Raw genomic sequence first — 11,217 nt, forward strand, 5'->3', positions numbered from 1 at the left:
GGTTTCCTAAAGACCTAACTTTGCACATCCATAGTACAAGTCAATCTAGAACAATAGATAACTGCTCGATAGCAGCGACAAAATTCAAGAAGTATGAGTGAGCACATCCAGAACCGCGGTGAGGACGAAGTAGACCATCTTCAAGCCTACACTGATAGTACCGAAATTAATACGGAATCGATCATCAGTGCAGCGCAAATGCACACGTTAGGCAATAGTGTCAAATATAAATATTAACATACAAGTATTTATAAGTAACGTATGAGATTCTCTTTTCACTGTAGTGAGAAATACTAGGAACTGCAAGAACCACAGACCTTATAGAAAAAATGTGTATATATTCTCCAATTAATTATGATAATAGATAAGCATAAAACAGGCGATTTAAGAGAGAACTAGTTTAAATCTCAGGAATCTGCTACAACACAACCTGAGTAAGAAAGGTCTACAGCAATGAGGTACACCATTAACATTGAATAATAAAAACAATGATGAACAGCCCTACTCAACCCAAGGAACTGAAAGCATAGTCCAACAAAATAGAGGCAAGAAGCCAAGTCAAGAACTCTGCTGCGCCCACAAGCTTGAAGAGAAGTTAACTAATTAGAGGGACGGTGCGCGTGCCCACACAGCTGTGAGAACTCAGCACAACAGCGTGTGAGAACTCAGCAATCAGACCGTGTCCTTGCCCATCTCGCTTAGGTGGCTCTTTCCTGGAGCGCAGCCAGACGAAACTGACAAAGACATTGGTGTCCTGCGGGAGTCACGAGGGAGGCAAAGAGGAGGCAAAAGTGTTTTTTTTCCATTCCTGTTCATGTGTCTTCTCGCAATTATCACTGGCCCCGTGTATCTCCTAATCGATATAACCAGCCTGCTCTCGTCTATCCCACATGCTCCACTGAGATCCAACATCTAGTTTCTGGTGGCCTGTGGAACTGCCAGTCAGCTGTTCTTAAGGCTGACTTCATCTCTGGCTACGCTTCCCTGGAGTCTCTGGATTTCCTTGCTCTCACTGAGACCTGGATTACTCCATCCAACACATCCACCCCAGCTCTCTCCACAGTATATTCCTTCACCCACACACCCAGACCCTCTGGCAGAGGAGTGGCACTGGTCTCCTGCTCTCTCCCAACTGGAGCATTTCCCTCTTCAAGCTACCTAACTTCACTCCTTCCACCTTTGAATTCCATGCCGTCACAGTAACCCATCCTATACAATTAACCATTGTTGTTCTCTACCGTCCACCAGGCGCCTTGGGGGACTTCTTGGAGGAATTAGATAATCTCCTCTCACACATCCCTGAAACTAGCCCTCCCGCTGTACTTCTCGGAGACTTCAACCTCCAGACAGGGAAGATAGATGAACTAACATCTCTGTTAACCACCTTTGCTTTCTCACTGTCTCCATCCCCACCAACTCATAAAGCTGGAAATGTCCTTGATCTCATATTCTCAAGGAACTGCACTACTTCTAACCTCTCTGTAAACCTGCTCCACACATCCGATCACTTCTTCATTTCATTCTCTCTACCCCTTTCCAAACATAACAAACTAATCTCTTCTAATTCTGCACCTGTCCGCCGCAACCTTCGTTCCCTCTCCCCCTCTACCTTTGCCTCATCGGTGCTCTCAGCCCTCCCTTCCTCTGACTCGTTCCAACTCCTGCCTCCAAACTCTGCTGCAGAAACTCTCCTCTCTACTCTCTCATCCTCTCTGGACTCTCTCTGTCCTCTCACATCTCGGCAGGCTCGTCAGTCCCCTCCTGTTCCCTGGCTAAATGACGCACTGCGTGCTAATGGAACCATCCTTCGGGCAGCAGAGCGGAAATGGTGGAAATCCAAACACCATGACGACCTCCTAACCTATCAGGCTCTCCTCTTTCTCTGCTTCGATCTCTCAGGCAAAAAGCACTTTCTTTCAAGATAAGATCCAATCTTCCTATTCCAATCCCAAAAAACTATTTTCCATCTTCTCCACCCTCCTGGACCCACCTAAAGCCCCTTCCCCCTCCTCCCTTCTGTCAAGCGACTTTGTCAACTACTTTGAAAGAAAGGTTGAGGATATTCGCTCTTCTTTTTCTGACTCACCTTTACTCACCGCTGGGTCACCAGACCCTCCCTTCACCCACACAATAACCGCTGTCTTTAAACAACTACTCCTGTTATCTCCATCAGAACAACCTTCTGGATCTCCACCAGTCTGGTTTCAAGGCAGGTCACTCAACAGAAACTGCTCTCCTTGCTGTCTCTGAGGAACTGCACACGGCTAAAGCAGCATCCCTCTCCTCTGTCATCATCCTTTTGGACCTGTCTGCTGCATTCGACACGGTGAACCATCGGATCCTGCGTTGCACTCTCCAAAAACTTGGAGTTTCAGGCACTGCACTTTCCCTCCTCAGCTCATACCTCAAAGACCGTACCTACAGGGTAACTTGGAGAGGGTCCGAGTCCGACCCTTGTCAATTAACTACAGGGGTCCCTCAGGGCTCTGTTCTTGGTCCCCTCCTCTTCTCCTTGTACACAAACTCGCTCGGGTCTGTCATTAGCCCGCATGGTTTTTCATACCACTGCTACGCTGATGACACCCAACTAATTCTGTCCTTTCCCCGCTCAGAGACCCAGGTCGCCGCACGCATCTCTGCTTGTCTAGCTGACATCGCTCAGTGGATGTCTGCTCATCACCTCAAGCTCAACCTTGACAAGACTGAACTGCTTTTCCTTCCGGGAAAAGATTGTCCCACTCTTGACCTATCAATCAACATCGGCACCTCTGTTGTTTCCCCGACTCAGACTGCAAGGAATCTGGGTGTGATCCTAGATAACAAACTGTCCTTCAATGCAAACATCGCTGCCACAACCCGCTGCTGCAGATACACACTTTACAACATCAGGAGGATACGTCCCCACCTGACCCAGAAAGCAACACAGGTTCTGGTCCAGGCTCTCGTCATCTCCATGTTCACACACCACACTTTTCGCGGCACACGTACTTACCTTATTATACATCCATGGACCAGAGATGTAGTTCATAGAGTGGCGAAGTCCCTCCCCTTCCGGTGGACCTCCATGGGACCTTATTTCGGAAAAATCATGTATGGAAGTCAATGGAGAGAGAAAGATTATCTTTTAATTCCGTTTGAATTGTGCAACGAATTACACATATGATGTTTGACAATTTAAAAGATAATTTTGCAAGTCAAAAAAAAAAACATGTGTCGTAAAACTGTGAAGTAACACATTTTTTTGTGTGAAGCGCTCGATGAACTACAACTCTGGTCTTGCATACGTCACCAACACCAAGGTGGCCGTCACGTTGGCACATTTAACTTCTTTCTTTCAGAATGAAGTCAAAAGTATTAAGAGGTAAAAATCACTACAAGTCTGGGCATGTTGAGAGCTGTACATACACAAAGGGGAGTTAGTCGGTTCCATTAGAGCCAGCATGCGGGACCGGCTATACAAGGTTTCAGTGAGTAACGTTAATGTACGCGACTCTGGGATTTGTAGTCTTTCTAGTTGCGTATTTTTCATAGTCTTATATTTCAACAGTTTTACGACAAACTGTGACTTTTTTTACATGGAAATGATTTTTTAAGATTCACAAACATCATGTGTAATTCGTGGCACAATTAAAACGGGATCGAAAGATACTTTTCTCTCTCCATTGACTTCAATACATAATTTTTCCGAAATAAGGTCCCATGGACCGGAAGTAGATGGGCGTGACTTCGCCACTCTATAGGGATGTTGTTTATTGAATCATTCAACATGCCACTCAAAGTCAATAGGATTGTGTTGTTTGTTTTGCAGCGTGCTGACAGGAGATGTGTGCTGCTGTGTATGTCCTGTCGACGGTAACGGGCTATGTGCTCACCTCTGCCCTGCTGATGAAATGCCCAAATATTTTGCACCGTAGGAAACGAGAGCCTTTTCTCAGCAAACACATTTCCCATCGAGGAGGTGAGTCTGTGATGAACACTATAAGTATCTTTTACTAAAAACTCCTGACGAATAAAAAGGTTGCAAAAAGGTTCCATGACAAATTATCCACAGATCCTCACAAAATGTGCAAATTAATAGATAGCGTACGAATACTTCAGGAAATGATTTTGTTTACAAAGATGAGTGTAATTTCGATCTTTAGCCTCATGATCATGACTTGGGCCTATGCCTGTCAATTGTATAACTTCTCTCGTCTAAGTGCATTATATCATAAAAAGTTTTTACTCGTACACAGTAAAACTATGTCCAAAGTTCATTGTTTGGCTACTTTCCCAACCTATGCTTATGCTGTTGCCAGTTTGTTTTAAGATGTATGGTTTGGGTTATGTATGTATTACTCTGCTTTCATAAGACAGTATTTTTGTGTATGGTATGCTGAAGTAGGCAGAAGGCGATATTCTAACTGTGGGTGAGCAAATGTAAAGAGTCAAGACAACAATAGACCATGCTTAGTATTTACTTTTTCATTGCAGGTGCGGGTGAAAACCTGGAAAACACGATGGCAGCTTTCAAGCAGTGAGTAGAAACAAAAGTCACTTTGACAAAGATCTTTTTGACTTTTGACCTGTTGACTTTTTCATGTGATTGTGGGAAGTTTGTGTCATCTGCGATTAGGAACTGAGCTGCTTGAATTTTATGTGATAAAAGTCAATATAGTTTTTAAGTGTGTGTGTTTGTCCATGCAGCGCTGTAGATCTTGGCACAGACATGCTGGAGTTGGACTGCCACCTGACCAAAGATGAACAGGTAGTGGTGTCACATGACGCCAGCTTGCTGAGGGCCTCTGGCATCAACGCCCACATCTCAGACATGACCTACGCTGTGAGTTACTGCTCTATAATAGCATCGCTTTCCTTCACAGAAGAAAATCTTAATGATAATTGAATTGAATAATGGACATTTTGGAGAAAATGTTAATAGTAGCATTTGTCTATGATCTATCTATGAGCTCCTTTTAACATGTACCATACAGAAGAGGCCATGAGGCCCACACATATTTAAGGATTTTGTCTTCTATCGGATTAAATTGAAATTGCTGTAATAAGACACAATGATTACACATAAGAACATAATTCTGACATACATTTTTTTTGACATTATTCAAGGAATATATTTAAAAAACATACCAACTTTAGTACACAAAGTGTACGCCAAAAAACACATGTACTCTATCAATTTTCTTTTTAAATGTGTGTAACTGAAGGTTCACAGTCTCTCTGCTCTTCGGCCTTGTTGGACAGATTTGGGCTTTTTACATTAATCTTGCTTTGACGTGTCCTTGCCTTCCTGCCTATTTTTTATATTGACCTTCATTTGAACGCAATCAGTCACATCCATCACGCCCCCCTGTCTATAGGGTATATTTCTTGTTTGTTCATCACTGACTGTGTGCTCTTTGCAGGAGCTCCCTCCGTACCTCTGCAAGCTTGGTGTGACTTTTCAGAGAGGTGAGCATTACAAACTGATGGCTGGTGTAATTAATACAGAGTTATCCCTGCCTACATAAAGAGGAATATCAGCAACTTCTGTCATTACTTTGTTACTCAGAGTTGTGCAGTCTGTTCTCATCCACTGTTCCTAGTTATACCTAAGAGAAGATATTTACTATAATTTGCATATAACATAATGTAGTGGCAGTAAATGCATGGCTACCTGGACACAGTGCTTACTGTATTTTTCCCAAAACAACATCTACTCCTAAACCTATCCAAGTTGTTGTTTGGCCAAAACAGCTTCTGCACTAATAAATAATAACCAGAATTTGTTTTACAAGACATCATGCTAACTGGTGTATTAGGATACGTTGATGTGTCCATGTATACAAATATAAGTATATTGTGTTTATCCCCTGCAGAAGCATTTATAATTAAAGTTCATTTGACTTTTTACAGATAATGCAGATTGATTTTTACCCGTTACACTGTGTACACATTTACCAATATGTAGTCGCAGTCTGGAGTATAATCGGAGGCAGATTGTGTTTTTGACTTGTCCTTGTCTGGCAGAGTTTTTCTGCGAGGGGGGAGAGGACAAACGCATCCCTCTACTCAAGGACGTTTTTGAAGCATTTCCCCATACCCCTGTCAACATAGACATCAAGGTCAACGACGACAGGCTCATCAAGAAGGTCTGTGTGTGATAAGAATCTAACCTTCCTATAAAACAACTTTAGTTTTTTTCTCTCTTTTTTTTGTTTGTCAATTTCCCATGCTATTTTTCATCTAACTGAATGAGCTATTTACAGATTTTATGTAGTCATTTTTGTCCTTAAAATTGAATTAGTAGTTTCCTCATTGTACATAAAAAGGTGACTATAAACAGGCTGATTATAACACTGACTTCAAAGACTATGTGCCTTAAAAGTACATTATGGGATGGCGACAAAACCTTTCTTCCTCCTGTTTCACACCTGTCTGCTATGTGTTTCTGTAGCTACAACTTTTCTAATTCTTGCAGGTCTCTGAGATGGTTGTTAACTACGACAGAGAGAATCTGACGGTCTGGGGCAACAGTAGCAACAAGATTGTAAATAAATGCTACACAGAGGTACATTTACATGAGATATAAAGTGTACATTACCCTCAGTGTAGTCAATTAATGGAATAGATCTCCTTTAAAAAATAAAAAAAACCCACTATTATTTGTATCTACTGTATTAGGCCGTATATTGGCATGGATAAGAGAGAATGAAATCTACACTTTACAATACAAGAAAAATACTAAATCTGCTGTAAACTGTAGATCTCTGTATTTTATATTACATCAACCAGTAGTGACTGAATTAAGGGATTGAACATGAATTCTGGTTGTGTGTTTGTGCTTTGCAGAACCCGCGTATCCCAGTGTTGTTCAGCCTATTCAGAGTATTGCAGCTGTTAGGCCTCTTCTACACCGGCCTCCTGCCTTTTGTTCCCCTCAAGGAGCAGTTTCTGGAGATCCCCATGCCTTCTATTATTACCAAGTAGGTATACACACATAAAAACAAGCTATTTCAGCTTTTGGCTGTATTTGACCTAAAATAACCCATAATGCATAGCGCATCAATCAGATATAAAAATGTATTACCACTGCTGCATTTGAAACATTTTGTTTTTTTCTTGATTCTGACTGTGGCAAGTACATCAGTGTTTAACTTTCTGACACTTTTTTATGTGATTTTGCAGAATAAAGGGTCCCGATAGATTAACGAGGAGTCAGAGATTAATTGCCTGGCTTGCAGACACGTAAGTCTCTCATTTGTCCTATCATTTGAAATCCATCTGTCTTCTCAATTCTATCGTCAGAGTTACAAAATCTTTGGGTATTTGTAACACACTACATTGAATCTGTAAACTTGTGTATCTTCACTTTTTCATAATGTATCATTGTATTTATTTCTCCCTCGTTGAACAGTATAGTTGGGATTTTTTAGAAATGCTGGTACGGGGACACTGGGAAGAATTATGACTCCTCATTACACAATAATAAACATATACATTACTGTGACCATGATTTAATGCCAGACATTTACAACTGCAAAACAAAACCTATCTTTAGCTTTGCTATATTTGCCGTTTCTATTTTTTCTCTTGCAGTTTGCTGATGAGAAAGACCCTGTTTCAGCATCTTACTGCCAGGGGAATACAGGTAAAACCACTGTTACGTAGCTTCTCTAGTAGTTCTTATAAAAGAAAAACCTCTGCACACAAATTATTGAATTTTTAGTCACCTATTATGCAAAATCCACATCTTTTATACATCAACATGTGTCCCCTCTGTGTAAAGAGATTCTGAAAGTTTCAGGAAAAAATATTATCTCTTTTTGTCCTGATCAATTTATATAAAAACCTGTCTGAAAATGAGCTGATCAGATTTTGGCCACTTTATGATGTCATAACAAAGTTATTTGTTGTTAAGTTAATCTCCTCCTAGAGCACCATTGTGTTATTTCTAACCAGATATCTCTTAGAGGGGCGTGGGGAGGGGCTCTTTATTTTCATCTAAAGTAACAGACAGAGAATCAGCCCTTTTTGAAACAGGGCTGAAACAGAGGGGATTATGGGATGCTACAATGATCTGTTTGGTATTTGGAGCCAAACACTTCAGAGACATATTTTGTATATATCTGAGACCTATAATATACTGATAAAAAACAGTATAATAGGGGACCTTTTGAAGGAGGCTGTGTATCCAGTGTTTTCATACAATGTCAAGAGCAACCAGGGACATTGACAGGATTCTGCCAAGATTCAGTCACTTTCCCTGTATTGTTTTTACTTCCAGGAATGATTACAAATCTTTCCATAGCATAAAAAGAGCCTGTCTGCATTCTGAGAGCTGTTTGTTGTTGCAGTGGTATGCTTAGAGCAGTTACTGGGAAACGTCTCTGGTTTCTGCAAGTTCAAAAATAGAATTGAGTGGCCACTAACAAAGCTGATAGAGCACAGAAGCATTCTTTGTCCTTGTGTGACTCCCTTCACTGTAAGGTGTGTGTGTGTGTGTGTGTGTGTGTGTGTTTAACTCCTGCCTGTGGTTTCAGGTGTACATTTGGGTGCTGAATGACGAGGAGGACTTCCAGAGGGCATTTGACTTGGGAGCCACAGGAGTTATGACAGATTTTCCCACCAGGCTTAAAGAATTCCTGGACCTGAATGGCATTTCTAAGCCCCCGGTGACCTGCCCCCTCATATGTGATTAACCTACAATCTGAGTCCTTGCTAACCAGCCCCCTCCTCAGTGTTTCGCAGTCAGGCTCTGCATACTGCACTGATCTGAGGAACCAGCTGTTGTACTGGTGACACAAACATTTAATTTCAATCATATAAAACACTTAATATTATTATCTACCTAGAGTTTTGTTCTACTTCTTTGCATATTTGGTGCAATTTACAAACAACACAATCTAAAGTTTATTTTAAATGGGACAAAATGCACATAAACTTCAGTTTTTGCAACTCTTATCACCCTTGAATTTCATAACAAACAATTTTATGCGTTACTAATGTCAAGATATAATTTCGCCTTTTTCCAGTCTTTCAAGTAAATGACAGTTTGCAGTAATATTTAATGTTAATTTAACAGCAGCTTTAGAATGTTTTTAGGCACAATGTATTTCTCCATGTTCCTATCAGACTGTTGATTACATGCAATATCCAAATTGTAAGTATTTGTTAGATAATTTTTACATGTGACCTGATGCAATCAAAAATGTGCTACTAGTCAAATAAAGACAAAATGGTGCAGTATGACTACTGAGTTGGGTCATGCCGCTGACCCTTATTTAAAATCCAAAGGCACAATCATTTTATCAGCGGACTGCTCTTTAAATAAAACTTTATATGTTGTTTTTTGTAATTGTGTTGTGTTTTAAGTGTAGTTCTCTAGTCTCCAGATTTTTCTCTGACCCATATTTGCACAAAACCGATTATCTCTTTTTGTAACTTTAATTAATGAGGATTGCCTTTTTCACCTGTGTTATTAAGATCGTAAACAGAATTGAACTTAATATATACATTTTTTATGTATGGGCTTTAAAGCATATTGTAAATATGGTAGATGTGATAAGTGTTGATTGATTTTTCTTTTTACACATAACATTTTAAATGTATTTAAGACAGCAGCTATTTACTGTGTGTGTCACAGTCAGAAAATCAAAGATGATTTGGGATTATTATAGCATTTAAGATTTCTAGTCCAAATGTGTGACCTCAGAGAGTGACGATCACTAAAGAATGTGGTTTTGGTTGAAAGTACTGTATATTGTTCAGTATTTAAAGTAAAAACATTATTGCTGCTTTATTTACTATATTGTTGGGTATTTTATGAGTGGTGGAAGTGAAATCTGCACATTGGTTTGTCTGATAGGAAAGATGTGTGATCTACCAATCAACAGATCTTACATTAATGAATATTTTTGATATATTTCTCCTGTGCTGTACTGAGGGAACATTTGTTGTGCATGCCTAAATGATTATTTGTTAATCTGCGTTGTGTTTGATTGTGTTTGTGGGACCTGGCTGCTTATCAAAATGCCTTATTCCACATGCCATTTGATTTAAAAAGTGATTGTTGAACATGTACATTTCTATCATGGTCAATAAAAACCAAAAATGATGTCATAAACTGAGTGGTGTGTGTAGTACAGGGCTTCTCAAACTCCGGACCAAGTTCCGGATCCGGACCAAACTGCAAATCAATCCGGACCGAACCCTGTGTACCATTATTAAAAAAATAATAATAATTTAAAATTAGAAAAAAAATAAAATAAAAAAATCTGAATCTGATGAAAATTAAAGTAGACCTATCATGCTATATTGGAAAAATATATTGTAGGGCCATACCTATACAAAACATGTCTGTAAAGTTTTGTGCTTAAAATACCAAACAGATCACCCATTGTAGCCATGCCTCATGCTCATCATACCCCTCTTTTGCAGCCCTGTTAGAGAAACCCGGATTTTGGGTCCTTAGCTTAAAAAAAAAAAAAAGAGGAGGCGGAGCTAATGCCTAATCAGAATTCTACCGAAGATAAAGTTAAATTCTGCTGTGATAAAACGCCATCCTGTTCTAAACCACATGAAAGATTATTTCTGAAACAGTATGGAGCTCAAATGCTTTTTCTCTTGCGTGGTTTATCACAAGGTGAGTTCCTTTTTTTATTTCCTGCTTTTTAAACACATGTGCTCTCCAGTACAGGTTAGCTCTGAGTGTTAGCGAAGCTTGCTAATGTAAACAAAGACGAGATTACGTCCAAAACACGTCAGACATTGTTTCTGATAGCATCTCTCTGTGGGTCCGCCGCCGATTTGACGTCAGATCGGCAGCAAATCTGTATCTGCTCGTTGTACCCCTGTTTTTAAAGGATTTGGGTACGGAGGAAAAGAGAGAGGGTTTTATTTTCTGACGCTGCGTGAGTTCCCCGACGCACCGGGGACACATATTTATGTATAAAAGACATCACAAAGTGCATTGTCTGACGCGTTGTGAGAATGAACGTGCATATATATTTACTTGTGTGCGCGAGTGTGACACGCATTGCAGACCGCAAGTTAACCGCAAGTTTACCTTGACTTTCTAATGCCATTTTTGCCGAGGTTCAAGGCATTGGCTACAGACAAACAGTGCCATTTCTCCCACTAGTTCAAGCTATCATACTGTATGTATGTATTGAATGTGTGTGTGTATACAGGGGCGCCGTTTACCGACAGGCAAGTGCTTGGACCAGAAGGGGGCCCCAT

At 40.4% G+C, this 11,217-nt stretch overlaps 1 protein-coding gene across 2 annotated transcripts in view; it reads left to right on the forward strand.

Moving 5' to 3' along the window:
- The window catches only part of gdpd1 (glycerophosphodiester phosphodiesterase domain containing 1), a 12,922-nt gene extending 2,820 nt beyond the window's left edge, over positions 1–10,102 (forward strand). Inside the window, exons 1-11 of one of the 2 annotated variants that reach the window (XM_010765875.1) lie at positions 2,906–2,926; positions 3,809–3,958; positions 4,474–4,516; positions 4,687–4,822; positions 5,403–5,448; positions 6,007–6,128; positions 6,458–6,547; positions 6,829–6,962; positions 7,165–7,224; positions 7,576–7,627; positions 8,520–10,102. In XM_010765875.1, coding sequence (XP_010764177.1) covers positions 3,823–3,958; positions 4,474–4,516; positions 4,687–4,822; positions 5,403–5,448; positions 6,007–6,128; positions 6,458–6,547; positions 6,829–6,962; positions 7,165–7,224; positions 7,576–7,627; positions 8,520–8,678 — 978 coding nt within the window. In that variant the 5' untranslated portion in view covers positions 2,906–2,926; positions 3,809–3,822 and the 3' untranslated portion in view covers positions 8,679–10,102. Of the gene's footprint in view, positions 1–2,905; positions 2,927–3,808; positions 3,959–4,473; positions 4,517–4,686; positions 4,823–5,402; positions 5,449–6,006; positions 6,129–6,457; positions 6,548–6,828; positions 6,963–7,164; positions 7,225–7,575; positions 7,628–8,519 lie in introns of those variants that run through there. The other variant, XM_010765874.1, reaches the window with a different exon arrangement.
- The last annotated feature ends 1,115 nt before the right edge of the window (positions 10,103–11,217 follow it).

The sequence above is a fragment of the Notothenia coriiceps genome, unplaced genomic scaffold (genome assembly GCF_000735185.1).
Source record: "Notothenia coriiceps isolate Sejong01 unplaced genomic scaffold, NC01 NC01_scaffold00002820, whole genome shotgun sequence".
NCBI lineage: Eukaryota > Metazoa > Chordata > Actinopteri > Perciformes > Nototheniidae > Notothenia > Notothenia coriiceps.